Raw genomic sequence first — 15,972 nt, 5'->3', positions numbered from 1 at the left:
GGGGGGCAAGCCTTTCAAACCATGCGGTCCATAGGGGAGAGAGTTAGCCCAAGGAACCGGGCCTTATATGCGGTGGCCGATGTGTAGATCCCATCGTTCGAGTGCTTCCAAGAGATATCATCCTCAATCTGCTCATCAAGATGAACCTCGTTGACCAGCATCCAAAGAGTGAAGAATTCTCGAATGTGTTCATCGGAGACAATAGTGTTGTGGCTGGTTTTGAAGATCCAAGCATTGCCGTTTAGAGCCTCCCTCACCTTCTAGTTCTTTCTTCTCGAGGCCTCATAGATAAGCGGTGCAATGTCCTTGGGTTTCCGCCCGAGCAGCCAAGGGGAGTCCCAAAAAGGCGTTTTGGCTCCGTTCCCCACGGTGATGGCAGTGGAGGCATAGAAGAAGTTGAGATCATCCTCCGTGCAAGGATTGCCAAATCCCACCCATAATTTGTGAGGTTCCTTTCACTCATACCAAGGCCATCGAAGCCTTAGAGCCCGTGCAAATTTACCGATATTAAGCACCCCGAGGCCACCGTACTCCTTCGGCCTACAGACCGTATCCCAATTAACCTTGCATTTGACACCCGTCGTCTTGTTCGCCCCAGATCAGAGAAAAGCTCTTTCAATCTTGTTTAGGCTATGTAGAGTGCTTGGAGGTACGATAAGAGGTGTGATGGAGTACACCGCTTGGAAACATAAAACCGACTTGACCAGGGCCGTGCGGCCAATGGTTGTAATGTCCTGCCCCTCACCAGCAACCAGCTTGCCAGCCGCCTTATCCTCAAGATATTGGAGGGGTAAAAAGGTGGTGTCCAAATGGCAAACAAGTAGATTAAAACGAAGTACTATGTATCTTTGACCAAAGGCCTCAACAACTACAACATGCACTCCACAACTAGCATATGGGTGTCCTCGGAATCAAATAGAACAAACTCCAGTTTTTTTCCGGCAAAAGACTTCATTTCTCATATTATCGTCATATCGTTTACAAGATGATGAGAAACAAATTCAGTAATTTAAGAATCCCAAAGGCTGGAAGATCTAAATCTAAAGGAGTGTTTTGCTAACTCATCAACAACTTGATTAGCTTCACGGCAAGGGTGCATATAAGTAGATCTTCGAAACTCCGTCGCATTTGCTTGCACTCAATTATCACTGTAACATTCGGGCCCAAGTACTCGTCCATCAGTTGCACAGAGTTCACCGCAAAACTACAGTCAGACTCGATCTCTATACTGTTGCACCCCATGTTAGCCGCCAAGAACATACCATTCTGAACTGCTATAAATTCCGTAGAATCGACAGTGATAACATGTGGTAGGAACCAAGTTGTTGCTCCTACAAAATCACCCAGTAGCACCTGCATGTGTCTCGTTCACCTTGACAGTCATGACAGGGTCTTTTCCACATATGGTCAATCTTCTGGGCTGGCATCTTCGGTAAATTTGCTCTGATAAAATTGGTGGCTATTACTCATGCTCCGCCAGGCTGTACTCATTTTTGAAAGAATCTCCATTGTGATAGACCCTCACCTATCTTCGTTTCCAACATGCAAGATGCAACCAGGCCTCCTTTGCTCGCCTACATATTGTGGTGAATCTGGGATATGGCGCCCAGCTATAACCCAAAAGCAAGGAAGCACTCCGTGAATAACTTTCCACGCAAAGTGTTTTATCTTTCATGGAATCCGAAGGGTAGAGCAAGCAGCATGTTCTACCAATCCAGCCCGGGACAATAATCAACCTAAAACAAATGCACTATTAACCACAATCTTTCAGCCTTCGCAGACAAAAATGTTCCTTTGAAGATTAACAGGCATGGTAAAACAATCTAGTGGTGCAATGGGTGAAGTTTCTCAAGTGTACTTTTCTGCTCCAAAGGAGCAGGGAAGCGAGGGCATGAGAGTGAGGAACTCAAAGATTATTATAGATCAATAACCACGAATGCCAGGTGAAACCAAATTAACACAAGTAGATTCAACATGCATTCAGAAATGAAACTGCAAATGGGTATCAAATGTTTCACAATCTCTGATGTCACGGCGGCAGAAGGATTTCAAGTACTCTAAAACATTTAGCTAGAAGGGACTAAACCATTGATCATAACCACCAACAAAAATATTTTCCTTGTTTACAGAACACCATCTCACTTCGCACTTCCGTTTCAAACAGATTACTTTGAGGTCGTCTTGTCCTTGGTCTTCTGTATTTTCAACACCTTCTTCACGATCTTCTGCTCCTCAACCAAGAAAGCACGGATGATCCTGAAGGAGAACACGAATCAAATGAGACTACATAAATGATAGGTTTGAGCTTTAATGAGATTAGATGGTTGTAAGGCAAAGTTTGCTCACCTTTCCCTCACCGCAGTTCCAGAGAGCACTCCACCATAGGGACGGTTCACAGTCCTGCGGTTCCTAGACAACCTTGATCTTTTGTATTCAGTAGGCCTGAGGTGGGGAATCTGGAAATGGAAACATCAGATCATGAGCCATCTGGTTGCAATATTCGTCAACCAAAGACAGATAGAAAGGCAGAATTCAAACACAAAAATGTCCTCCGAACTTGCAACAAGCATGGAAGAAGCATCTCATTTCACTAATAAAAACAAGCTGAGTGAGCAAATAGAGCTGTAAAAGTCACAAGGACCAAAAGAGCTGTGACATTCATTCCCTTTATGAGAGTTTGCTTTGCTGGTAGTAATATAATGCATTGCTTCCAATCTGATCGCATAATACAATCAACACAACTGAGCAACCTAGTGTTTGAACACACATTACTGTCTAAAAATTTATTAGTCTAAAGGCACCACTAGAAACAAATAAGTATAATTGAACCACCAAAATAAATACTACGATTGAAATATTGTTGAAATGCAGCATTGCTACTCTGCACAACCAGCTGTCCACGTACACCATCATACCAACTGTCGGACAACCAACTCCAAATTTGATACTCATGCACTGATGCAAACCACCAAAAGGAATAACTTCTTAGGAATTATACAAGGAAACGGTCTAAATATCAATCAGATTGACGATACGGTCAAATCGGCATCTACTAATTGTGCATCCCACCCCAATCAAGTCGGTAATCTGCGTGGTAAAGGCCTAAAAGATACTCTAAAAGTTGATAGCCATCCATGCGTAAGATGGAGATAATCCACATTTAGCGGCACATAATCATACAGACACAAGAATCCAACTCATCCACCATACAAACTGAGATATCGAATACTGCTATCATGACAAAGCGAAACAATCAAGAATTTTCATAGAGATGCAAAGCCACGCGGCAACTCACCCCCTGGATCTTCTTCCCGGTCACAGGGCACTTGGGGCCGCTCGCCCTCTTCTTGGTGTACTGGTACACGAGCTTACCACCTGCGGTACACAAGGAACAAAACCGACCGATTTCAGCGAAGATCTTGGCACGAACAAATCAGAAGCCACCAAATTATGGGAGAAAATCGTCCAGAAAAGAGGGGGAGGGGATCCAGACCTGGGGTCTTGACGACCCGCGTCTGGTTGGACTTGGTGGCATAGCTGTGCCTCTTCCGGTAGGTCAGACGCTGCACCATGTTTCCGTCGTCTCCGCCGCCGGTAGTAGGGGGCTTGCGCAAAGAGTGGGGAGAGAGAGAGGAGAGCGAGCGCGTGGCGGCTGGGACGGGTATAAATGGCCTCCCCGCGTCGCCGTGACCTAGCACCGACGGCTAGGATTTGCTTGATGGGGTAAATGGGCCAGACGTTCGATTGGGCCGTATGGGCTGTCTTATGAAGGCTTATGTTGTCAGTCAACGGCCTGGAGGCTCACGCAAATAGCAAGGCCCTCGCTAAAAAAAATTCAAAGAACGCAAATAGCAAGGCCCTGTCGAAAGAAAAAGCTTTATAGCTCCGCTAATATTTCGGCTCTCCTAAAAAAAGGCTAATATTTTGGCTAGCTAACATTATGGTTTAGATTTTGATTGTAATTCTTACTTTGTAAAGTTTTGAATCTTGGATTCAACTCAACGTACATGTAATGGTTGTGAGTATGAATAAAATTACATATGTCCAAAAATAAACTTTTGATTGAGTTTGCCACTGAGTTGATCAACACCAGCAAAAAATATATAGAATGGGAAAAGAGGCATTGACATGAAAAAAGTACCATACACACAAACACCTTTTTTGTCATAAAAAATGTAAGGACATTTACTTGTGTGTCCCTAACTCAAACCCATCACTCAAATTTGCCCCTAATTTTGAAGCATGCTCAAATTTACCTTTTTGCCGTCAATTTCACTTATAGAGATGCCCTTTTGTGTCGTTTCCATCCAGTCAAGGTTGTTTAATCACGGACTGGTTGTTGCTTTGACATATTTGCCCCTCCGTCCTTACATGTGGGCCCAAACATACTGGTTCGCTATATCTCTCTCATTCTCTTGCTCGACCCGCACACTCGCATTCTCTCCCCCAGATCGCCTCACCGCGTAACCCTAACCCTAGCGTGTTCGATCCATGACAAGTAAAGCTCCAGATCTATGGTGGCCACGCTGGAGATTCGGCATATACGACTCCATTTGTGTGTTGTGCTGCGAATTTGACGCAACCGCTGCGGATGGAGGGCGACGGTGGTTGCGGCGGCGGCAGCCAACAAGGGAGCACAACGCCAGGGATGGATACTCCGGTGGGGTAAGTACCCTGCTTTCAAAAATTTCAATCTTGCGTTCTTAATCATGATCCTCTTGATATTGAAACCCCTACTCATCTTAAAACAAAGATCTATCATGTGGGTGATGGGAACATTATTGGGAAGAATATTATTCAAGAACTCTTTGATTGCACGGGGGTTATGTATTTAGATAAGGGATCTATTCTTCATAATACAAATTGCTCGGATGCTATTTCCATGCTTGTGGTTAAGTTAGAAAGAGAATTTTTACATATTCATCCGCTTTACAAAAAATGTTTTATGAACTTCCCAACATACATGATCCTAAAGCTAAGAAAATTGCTACCATGACCCTTATGAATGAGTTCGATTACGTAATTAGAGAAGCTAGACAATTTTTTTCCTATTACAATAAAAAAATGAGCATCCTCCCATAGAAGAAATTCTTCATGATAAAGAAACTATATGTGGTTTGGAATCTAAGGATTACCTCGCTTTTAGTACCAATCTAAGAAAAAGAGCCCCTTATCCGGAAGTTATCCAAGCTTTATATCTTTGTGCGTATGATAAATCTATTTGGTTTACGAACGGAATTGACAAGGGATCTAATAAGGAGTGGATTGAAGAGATGTCTAGGGAACCCATTAAAGATGAGATACATGTTCTATATGAAGATATTTTTGGTGATGATCAGGTGTATGAAATTATGAATGTCCAAATTACCAATCAAAGTCCTTTCCATCAATTAAGCTCCACCACTAGAAAGGAAGAACGTGAGAAAATAGATTTACTAAGATTTTTTGTAAGATTTGATTAAGAAATAATTGAATACCAAAGATGACAATACTTAGATCTATGCAATATGCCTAGCTAGGGGCATAAAACAATAGCGCTTGTTGGGAGGCAACCCAATTTTTTTTGCTTTTCCTTCTGTCTTCAATAAATATGCAATTATACTTCTGTTATGATTGTTTTTAAGAGTTTTAATTAGTGTTTTTGCCAAGTAGAAACTTTGGGATGATCTATGATGATAGTTGATTTGATTTTGCTGAAAAACGGAAACCTTTTTGCCGAGTTATGGAATTTTGTAAACTCACATAAATGTGCCTTTGATCTGAAATTTTTACACAATATTTATATACAAAATTCCTACATTTTCCTAATTTTTCAGAATTATTAGAGTGACATAAGTATGTCGTTGTTCGGATTGCTACAGACTGTTCTGTTTTTGATAGATTCTATTTTTTATGTGTTGTTTGCTTATTTTGATGAATCTATGGGTAGTATCGGGGGGTATGAGCCATGGTGAAGTTGGAATACATTAGATATAATGCCAATATAAAATTGGAATGAGTTTACAACAGTACCTAAAAGTGGTGACTTGCTTTTATCATACTAACGGATGTCACGAATTTTTTGTTGAGTTTTGTGTTGTGAAGTTTTCAAATTTTGGGTGAATTTTCGATGGACTAAGGAATAAGGAGTGGATAGAACCTAAGCTTGGGGATTCCCAAGGCACCCCAAGGTAATATTCAAGGACTACGAAGCATCTAAGCTTGGGGATGCCCCGGATGGCATCCCTTCTTTTGTCTACAATCCATCGGTAAATTATCTGAGGCTATATTTTTATTCACTACATGATTTGTGTTTTGCTTGGAGCGTCTTGTATTATATGAGTCCTTGCTTTATTTGATTTTTGCCACAATCATTCTTGTTGTGCAAACCTTTGGAGAGGGACACACATTAATCGTGAATTTATTAAAATACTCTATGTGCTTCACTTATATCTTGTAGAGCAGGGCGATGGTTATATTTTGAATAAATTGATGAACTCCCATGCTTCACTTATATTATTTTGAGTCTTATAAATAGTATGAAAATTTGCTTAGGTTATGAATTTAGTCCTAATATGATGGGTATTCAAGAGAGATATAATAAAAACTTTCATGAAGATCATTTAATATATGAGAAGTTTGATTCCTTTGCATTTGTTTTGAGATATAAATATGGTGATATTAGAGTCATGCTAGTGAGTAATTGTGGTTTAGTAAGAATAATTGTGTTAAGGTTTGTGATTCCCGAAGCATGCATGTATGGTCACTCGTTATGCAATGAAATTGGAGTAGAATTTATTATTGATTGTCTTCCTTATGAGTGGTGGTCAGTGATGAGCGATGGTCTTTTCCTATCAATATATCCCCCTAGGAGCATGTGTAGTAGTACTTTGCTTCGAGGGCTAATAAACTTTTGCAATAAGTATGTGAGTTTGTCGGATTCCGGGCTCCGGAGACCCAAGAAAGGTTCGAACTTAGGGGCGTGTGCGAAGAACTCAACCTCTCAAGTTGATCGATCCGCTGCTCTCACGACCTGGCTCGATGAACACGACAGAGAAAGACACAGCAGTTTACCCAGGTTCAGGCCACCTTGCGGTGTAATACCCTACTCCTGTTTTGTGGTGGATTAGCCTCGCGAGGGGCTGAGGATGAACTAGTACAAGTGGAAGAACAACCTCAAGAGGCATGCTCTTGTGATGAGCTCTTGTTGGTTTGGTGAGCTGATCACTTGACGAGTCGATCCATCCCTACGGTGGTGGCTAGGCTATATATATAGTGGCCTTGGTCCTCTTCCTACAAAACTTAGGCGAGAAGGGATCCCACAACGACCAAATTTGAAAGGGGAAAAGAAGTACATCTAATCATGACAAAAGGTGGTCTTCGCCTGCAAAGCCTCTGAGCGTGACGTGACGTCGTCGTGGGCTCGGTGATGACATCCATCCTGCCGTTCTGGCAGTCTTGGTCTCGTTGCATGCAAATGGCAACCTTTGGCTGATTCCTTGGGACTCCGCACATGCACTTGCCTCCTTTGCACCAAAGAGGAAACATGCTGCTCTGCGCCCGCTGGCGCGTGCCTGGCCTTGGTCGGCATGGCTGATGTCATGTCAGCCTCATGAGGCTGGTCTTGCATAGAAATCTCCGCTCCGCTCAGGAGGCCGCCTAAGGAGGCCGCTCCCTCGGGAGGTCTTGAAGTCGCCCACCTCGCGAGGCTTGGTCCCTAGTGAGGGTCTTGTCTTGCTGTAGTCGAAGCTGGGACGTACCAGGCCGTCAATGAAGAAACGTCATGGGTTGCAGGCAGGCAGGTCTGGGTACCATGGTTCCCAGAACGCCGACAGAAGCCCCCGGGCCCAAGGCGCGCTCGCACTTGGCTTCAAGGCGAAGCCAAAGGCAAGTGCAGAACGCCGCAGGCCCCAATAGCATGTGTGTCGTGACGACGCGTGGCGCTTGATAAGACGTGGGCGCCTCCGCTTCCCCATGTCGCCTCAGCAACCGTTCGACTTGACAATTGCATGTTGCATGCAGAGAAAATCATCATTACTGGAGATCGTGGGAGGCCGACGATTTACCTTCTCCTGGCTATAAATGCGGGAGCGGGCGGAGCCCCTGCTCATATTCGACTTCTTGTTCCTTGCTCCTCCTTCTCATTGCGCCGTCGTCTTACCAGAGCATCCATGGCGCCGATTAGGAGGTTCTTCGCAGCGGAGAAGGGGAAGGCCCCTGAGATGGAACCCGAGATGCTCCTGCCGAAGAAGAGGCCAGATCACTCCAAGGGCAATGCTGATGAGGTCGCGCTGATGCAGCCTTGGCACGAGTGGACCCCGTCGGGCTTTCTGATCCCCTTGTACGCCCGCGCACCAGGCCCTGCGCACGATGACCGGCACCGCGAGGAGCGAAGCCGTGGAGGAAGGCGAGCGACAACTGCGAGGTGCTTCCTTCGCGGACCCACGCCGAAGGCTCGGCCTGGGAGTTCATGGTGTGGGCGGCAACGCCGCCGCACACCTGGATTCGCCTCCCTAGGCCCTCGGCAAGGGAGACATCGTCGAGGGGGCCCGTCAAGTTGTGGCTGTAGCACGATGATGCGTCTCCAATGTATCTACTTTTCCAAACAATTTTGCCCTTATTTTGGACTCTAACTTGCATGATTTGAATGGAACTAACCCGGACCGACGCTGTTTTCAGCAGAATTGCCATGGTGTTATTTTTGTGCAGAAATAAAAGTTCTCGAAATGACCTGAAACTCCACGGAGTCACGTTTTGGAATTAATAAAAAATATTGGCAAAAGAATCAACAGAAGGGGACCCACACCCTATCCACGAGGGTGTAGGGTGCGCCCACCCCCCTGGGGCGCGCCCCCTGCCTCGTGGATCCCTTGGACCTCCACTGACCTCAACTCCAACTCTATATATTCACGTTCGGGGAGAAAAAAATCATAGAGAAGGATTCATCGCGTTTTATGATACACAGCCGCCGCCAAGCCTTGTTCTTCCACGGGAGGGCTGATCTGGAGTCCATCCAGGGCTCCGGAGAGGGGAATCCATCGCCATCGTCATCATTAACCATCCTCTGTCACCAATTTCATGATGCTCACCGCCGTGCGTGAGTAATCCCGTCGTAGGCTTGCTGGACGATGATGGGTTGGATGAGATTTACCATGTAATCGAGTTAGTTTTGTTAGGGTTTGATCCATAGTATCCATTATGTTCTAAGATTGATGTTGCTATGACTTTGCCATGCTTAATGCTGGTCACTAGGGCCTGAGTGCCATGATTTTAGATCTGAACCTATTATATTTTTATGAATATATGAGTGTTCTTGATCCTATCTTGCGAGTTATAGTCACCTACTACGTATTATGATCCGGCAAACCCCGGAGTGAAAATAGTCGGGACACTTCCTGGTGATGATCGTAGTTTGAGGAGTTTGTGTATTCACTAAGTGCTAATGCTTTGGTCCCGTACTCTATTAGAAGGAGGCCTTGATACCCCTTAGTTTCCAATAGGACCCCGCTGCCACGGGAGGGTAGGACAAAAGATGTCATACAAGTTCTTTTCCGTAAGCACGTATGACTATATTCGGAATACATGCCTACATTATATTGATGAACTGGAGCTAGTTCTGTGTCCACCCTATGTTATAACTGTTGCATGATGAATTGCATCCGACACAATTATCCATCATTGATCCATTTCCTACGAGCTCGTTTCATACTGATCATTGCTTAGTTACTTCTCTGTTGCCACTGTTACGATTGCTACAAAATCGCTACTGTTACTTTTGCCATCGTGACCGTTACTTCCATACTACTTTACTACTAAATACTTTGTTGCAGATATTAAGTCTTTCAGGTGTGGTTGAATTGACAACTCAGCTGCTAATACTTGAGAATATTTTTTGGCTCCCCTTGTGTCGAATCAATAAATTTGGGTTGAATACTCTACCCTCAAAAACTGTTGTGATCCCCTATACTTGTGGGTTATCAAGACCTTTTTCTGGCGCCGTTGCCGGGAAGCATAGCTCTATTCTTTGAGTCACTTGGGATTTATATCTATTGATCACTATGGGGAATTTGAAAGATGAAAGAACCAAGATTTTTCCCTCAACTACGAGGGTAGGTAAGGAACTGCCATCTAGCTCTGCACTTGATTCACCTTCTATTTTGAGTAAACTTGCGACACCTACACCTACTATTGATTATGATATGTCGCATGTTATTGATGATGCCACTTCTGCTATGCATGATACTTATGATGATACTACTTCTCTGCTTGATAATAATGTGCCATTAGGTGAATTTCTGGATGAACAACTTGCTAGGGTTAGAGAGAATGAAATTATTGAAACTGATGATATTAATGAAAGTGATGATGAAGATTCTCCCCCTATATATGAATTGCATGTTGTGTCTGAGGGTTATGTTATGGATGAAGAAACTGCTAGAGACCTTTTTGCTTGCAATGATAGATATGATCTTAAAAAACTGTTAGCTAAGCCAAAAGAAAAGTCTTTGAACGCTAGAATGAAATATGACCCTGCTTTTGCTACTTCACCCATCTGTGTTACTGATAAGGATTATGAGTTCTCTGTCGATCCTGAGTTGATTACTTTGGTTGAATCTGATCCTTTCTATGGCTATGAATCTGAAACTGTTGTTGCACATCTTACTAAATTAAATGATATAGCCACCCTATTTACTCATGAGGAAAAAACGCTATTATTATATCCTTAAATTGTTTCCTTTCTCATTAAAGGGTGATGCTAAGATATGGTTTAATTCTCTTGCTCCTGGTTGTGTGCGTAGTCCCCATGATATGATTTATTACTTCTCTGCAAAATATTTCCCCGCTCATAAGAAACAAGTTACCTTAAGGGAAATATTTAATTTTGTGCAAATTGAAGAAGAGAGTCTCCCACAAGGTTGGGGGAGGCTTCTCCGATTACTTAATGCTTTTCCTGATCATCCTCTCAAGAAAAATGAAATACTTGATATCTTTTATAATGGCCTAACTGATGCTTCCATAGACCACCTGGATAGTTGTGCTAGTTGTGTTTTTAGGGAAAGAATTGTTGAGCAAGCTGAATTGCTATTGAATAATATATTGAGTAATGATAATGATTGTACACTTCCTGAACCAACTCCTAAGCCAACTCCGAAGAAAAGGGGTATTCTATTTCTCAGTCCTGAAGATATGCAAGAGGCAAAGAAATCTATGAAAGAAAAAGGTATTAAAGCTGAAGATGTTAAGAATTTACCACCTATTGAAGAAATGCATGGTCTTGATAACCTGACACAGGTAGTAAAGGTAAATTCTCTTTATAGATTTGATAAGTGTGAAATCCCATCTACTAAGTTTGCTAGTCAATGTTTGGACGAGTTTGATAATTTCACTATTAAACAAGAAAACTTCAATGCTGACAATTAAAACGCAATGCTTATATGGTTGAACACTTGAGTGATCATATGTCTAGAGTTAAAGGTGATCTTAAGCTTATTAGTAAACATGCTTCCATGGTTACCACTCAAGTATAACAAGTGCTTAAGGCACAAGATGATTTGCTCAATGAATTAAATAATAAGAACAATGATGATGATGTTAGAGTTATGACTAGAGGTGGTAAAATGACCCAGGAACCTTTGTATCCTGAGGGCCATCCTAAGAGAGTTGAGCAAGATTCTCAGAGTACTAATATTGATGCACCTAGTCCTTCTAAGAAAAAGAAAAAGAAAAATGATTGGACTTTGCATGCTTCTAGTGAACCTGTTATTGACACACCTGAGAATCCCAATGATATTTCTATCTCTGATGCTGAAACACAGTCTGGTAATGAACATGAACCTAGTGATAATGTTAATGATAATGTTCATGTTGATGCTCAACCTAGTAATAACAATGATGTAGAGATTGAACCTGTTGTTGATCTTGATAACCCACAATCAAATAATCAACGTTATGATAAGAGAGACTTTGTTGCTAGGAAGCACGGTAAAGAAAGAGAACCATGGGTTCAGAAACCCATGCCTTTTCCTCCTAAGCCATCCAAGAAAAACGATGATGAGGATTTTGAGCGCTTTGCTGAAATGATTAGACCTATCTTTTTGCGTATGCGTTTGACTGATATGCTTAAAATGAATCCTTATGCTAAGTATTGAAAGATATTGTTACAAATAAAAGAAAGATACCGGAAGCTGAAATTTCCACCATGCTTGCTAATTACACTTAAAAGGGTGGAATACCGAAGAAACTAGGAGATACAAGAGTACCAACTATACCATGCTCCATTAAAAGTTGACACTTAAAGGGTGGAATACCGAAGAAACTATGTTAAAACTGCTTTATGTGATCCTGGAGCTGGTGTTAGTGTTATGCCTTTTTCTTTATATCGTAGACTTGATTTGAATAAGTTGACACCTACTGAAATCTCTTTGCAAATGGCCGATAAATGAACTGATATACCCATCGGTATTTGTGAGGGTGTGCCTGTTGTGGTTGCAAATGTTACTATCTTAACGGACTTTGTTATTCTTAATATTCCCGAGGATGACAGTATGTCGATCATCCTTGGTAGACCTTTTCTAAATACTGCAGGGGCTGTTATTGATTGCAACAAAGGCAATGTCACTTTTCATGTTAATGGTAATGAGCATATGGTACACTTTCCGAAGAAACAACCCCAAGTTCATAGTATAAATTCTATTGGAAATTTTTCAATGATTACTATTGGAGGTTTTAAATTCCCTCTTCCTACTGTCAAAAAGAAATATGATATTCTTATTGTTGGGGACACGCATATCCCCGTTGAGGTAACATAGTGTTATTCGAAAATTCTTCGGTTTCATGTTATTCGGAAGAAGTTTGTTAACAAGACTTGATCAACCTTGTTAGTGGATTCCTTTTGATGAGCATGAGATGGATGAAGTTAGAAAGCACAACTCTCTGTACCCTCCTTTTACTTTTTGTTATTTAGTTTAAATAAAGCAACAATAGTATTTTCTGTCTGTTTTTTGAATTATCCGTGCAATAAAAAATACCCCAAAAATAAAAGTTCTCCAAATGCCGTGAAAATCAAGTATGATTTTTTGTAGAATATTTGAGAATTTCTCGCACTTAGAACACACTAGGGGGACCCACCATTTGGTCACGAGGGTGGAGGGCGCGCCCCTACCTCGTGGGCCCCACGTGGCCCCCTCCACTTATTCCAGCACCCACACACTTCGTCTTGCTCCAGAAAAAATCACCCCATAGCTCAAACTCGTGTTCTTGCTCGTTTTGCTGCCATTTTCGATCTCCTTGCTCAAAGATCCATTCACAAAACTGCTTTGGGTAATTGTTCTTCGGTATGTGACTCCTCCAATGCTCCAATTAGCTTTTGTTCTAGTGCTTTATTTTTTGCAATTTTTTGCTACTGAGATGACCCTGTTCTTGAGCTTGCATGTCAAATTTATATGGTCTAAATTAGTTTTAATGCATGATATAGTCTCTAGGCACTTGTGGGAGTAGTTGCTATCAATCTTGTTGAGTTTGGTTCACTTTTATTTTGAGTCACTAAAAATTTCAGAAATTTTTCAGAGGAAGAAAATGATGAAGAGATTCTTGAGAGGCTCCTTGAGCCGAAGCTTGAAGGAAAAGCAGAATGAAGAAAATAAAAAGCCCAAGTACAATCTTCCTCGCACAGCGGAGGTTCGACCGTGTGAATGGCCTTGTGATGCATTCTTAAGAGCCGCCGGAATTTACGACAACTTCTATTATTTGGCTGAGAATGCAGGCCTCGCCGACTTCCTCCACGACCAGTGTGAACAGTATCTCCTACTCACTAGTATTTTCATGCAAAACTTTCATTTCCATGCTAGAAGATCACCACCTTTGGTGGATTTTTATTTATATGATGAGTTTAAGGAGATGTCACTGTATGATTTTTGTGTGGTTTGCAAGTTGCCCTTTGAGGGCAGCGTCGAGGAACCACATCCTAGTGATGTGGATGAATTTATTGATAGAATTGTTGTAGGGGAAACGAGAAAAGTTTCAGATGCAAGGATTACTAGTGTACATTTTCCTGTACTATGTTACTTTGCAATATTTGCTAGTAGATGTTTAATTGGTCGTGGGAACAGTGGGGGCCTCAGTGCTCCTGACCTTGCTATTTGGCGACATGCTTTATTTCGTGATACAACTTCCAGTTTAGGCGCTATTGTTGCTAAATGGTTAAGTCTGAACCGTTCAAAGGGCCCCATCTTTGGAGGTATCTTTGCTTCACGCCTTGCTAAACACTTTGAGATACCTATTAGGCATTACGAGAAAGAGGAAAAGTTGTTGCCAACTATTTTCTTAGACTATAAGAGTATGGTAGCACATGATTTTATTATTAAAAATAAGAAGAAGAGACTTAAGTATAACTTGATATTTGCTAAAACTAAGTGTGAGACTATTACCTTGCCTGCATCCTCTTTGTTTAATATACATTCAGGCACGTACCTCATCATGCTTGAGGACATTTATGCATACTAGGAGCTGACATGAGTTCCAGAGCCTGAGCCTGAGCCACCTCTTGATCCATATCGGGAGTCTATTTATCAGTGGGATCCGGAGGAGCTCGCTAACCAGTGGCACCCCAAGGACCTTCCTTAGTACACCGGAGAGGATCACTTTGATCCATGGGCATAGACCAACTTAGGCTAAAAGCCTAAGCTTGGGGGAGTACGTATTTCTCACCGACATTACATTCATGTTCATACACTCATTCCAGTTGTCGGTGTTCACACTTTTTCATTGTACCATCCATGCTAGTTTATTTTTTTTCTTGCTTTCTTCTTGTGTGTTTGAAAAACTTTGAGAAAAAACAAAAAAAATTAGTTGTAGCTTTTAGCTAGTTTACTTTCCATGCTTGTAGTAGTATTATTAAAAGAAAACCCAAAAAGATTTCTCGTTCTTCTTTTGCTTGTTGGGAGCTTTCCCGTGTAAATAGTTTTTCTCGTTCTTTGAATTTATTTTCTTTTCTTTGGGTGTCGAGAGGAGAAGACCATGATGAAAATGATGAGTGGCTCTCATATGCATTGTTATTGATCTAACCAAGAGCCCGTATTACCTTGTCTTCTCCTTTGAATTAAATGTTTGCAGATTCCAGCTTAGTCCAATGCACGTGCACTATTATTATTATACACACCGTTCAGTCGTGCAAGTGAAAGGCAATAATGACGATATGTGATGAAATGATTGAGATGAGAGAAGCTGGTATGAACTCGACCTATCTTGTTTTTGTAAATATGATTAGTTCATCGTTCCTAATTCGGCCCATTATGAATGAAACATTTTTGCAATGACAATTAGAGATTATAGTTATTCATGCCATGCTTAATTAGCTAGGAGCTTATAATGGTTTACCTTGCGTGCCAACATGCTATTAAAATGGTTGTGATGTGGTATGATAGGGTGGTATCCTCCTTTGAATCATTCGAGTGGCCTGACTTGGCACATGTTCACACATGTAGTTGAAACAAAATCAACATAGCCTCCATGATATTTATGTTCATGGTGATTTATATCCTACTCATGCTTGCACTCATTTTTGGTTAATCTTAATGCATGTTCATGATTGTTGTCGCTCTCTAGTTGGTCGCTTCCCAGTCTCTTTCTAGCCTTCACTTGTACTAAGCGGGAATACTACTTGTGTATCCACTTCCATAAACCCCAAAGTTATGCCATATGAGTCCACCATACCTTACTATATGCGGTATCTACCTACCGTTCCAAGTAAATTTGTATGTGCCAAACTCTAAACCTTCAAATGAAATTCTGTTTTGTATGCTCGAATAGCTCATGTATCAACTAGGGCTGTCTATATCTTCCATGCTAGGTGGGTTATTCTCACGATGAGTGGACTCCGCTCATCATTCACGAGAAAATGGCCAGTAACTGGGATGCCTAGTCCCATGCTCAAATCAAATCAAAATAATTGCAAACAAAACTCCCCCAGGATTGTTGTTAGTTGGACGGTACCCG

The 15,972-nt window shown here is 41.9% G+C and overlaps 1 protein-coding gene across 1 annotated transcript; it reads right to left on the bottom strand.

Annotated features, from left to right (window-relative positions):
• Positions 1 to 1,946: 1,946 nt before the first annotated feature.
• LOC119309769 (60S ribosomal protein L34) lies at positions 1,947 to 3,653 on the bottom strand. The gene is made up of 4 exons (XM_037585691.1): positions 3,494 to 3,653; positions 3,296 to 3,375; positions 2,347 to 2,456; positions 1,947 to 2,256 (listed from the first exon to the last, which is right to left on the bottom strand). The coding sequence occupies exons 1-4, from the start codon at positions 3,570 to 3,572 to the stop codon at positions 2,166 to 2,168; spliced, it is 360 nt and encodes a 119-aa protein (XP_037441588.1). The 5' UTR covers positions 3,573 to 3,653; the 3' UTR covers positions 1,947 to 2,165.
• Between the last annotated feature and the right edge of the window lie 12,319 nt (positions 3,654 to 15,972).

The sequence above is a fragment of the Triticum dicoccoides genome, chromosome 5B (assembly GCF_002162155.2).
Source record: "Triticum dicoccoides isolate Atlit2015 ecotype Zavitan chromosome 5B, WEW_v2.0, whole genome shotgun sequence".
Taxonomy (NCBI): Eukaryota; Viridiplantae; Streptophyta; class Magnoliopsida; order Poales; family Poaceae; genus Triticum; species Triticum dicoccoides.
The sequence above is the reverse complement of the archived record's forward strand: the minus strand, read 5'-3'. Positions and strand labels throughout refer to the sequence as shown.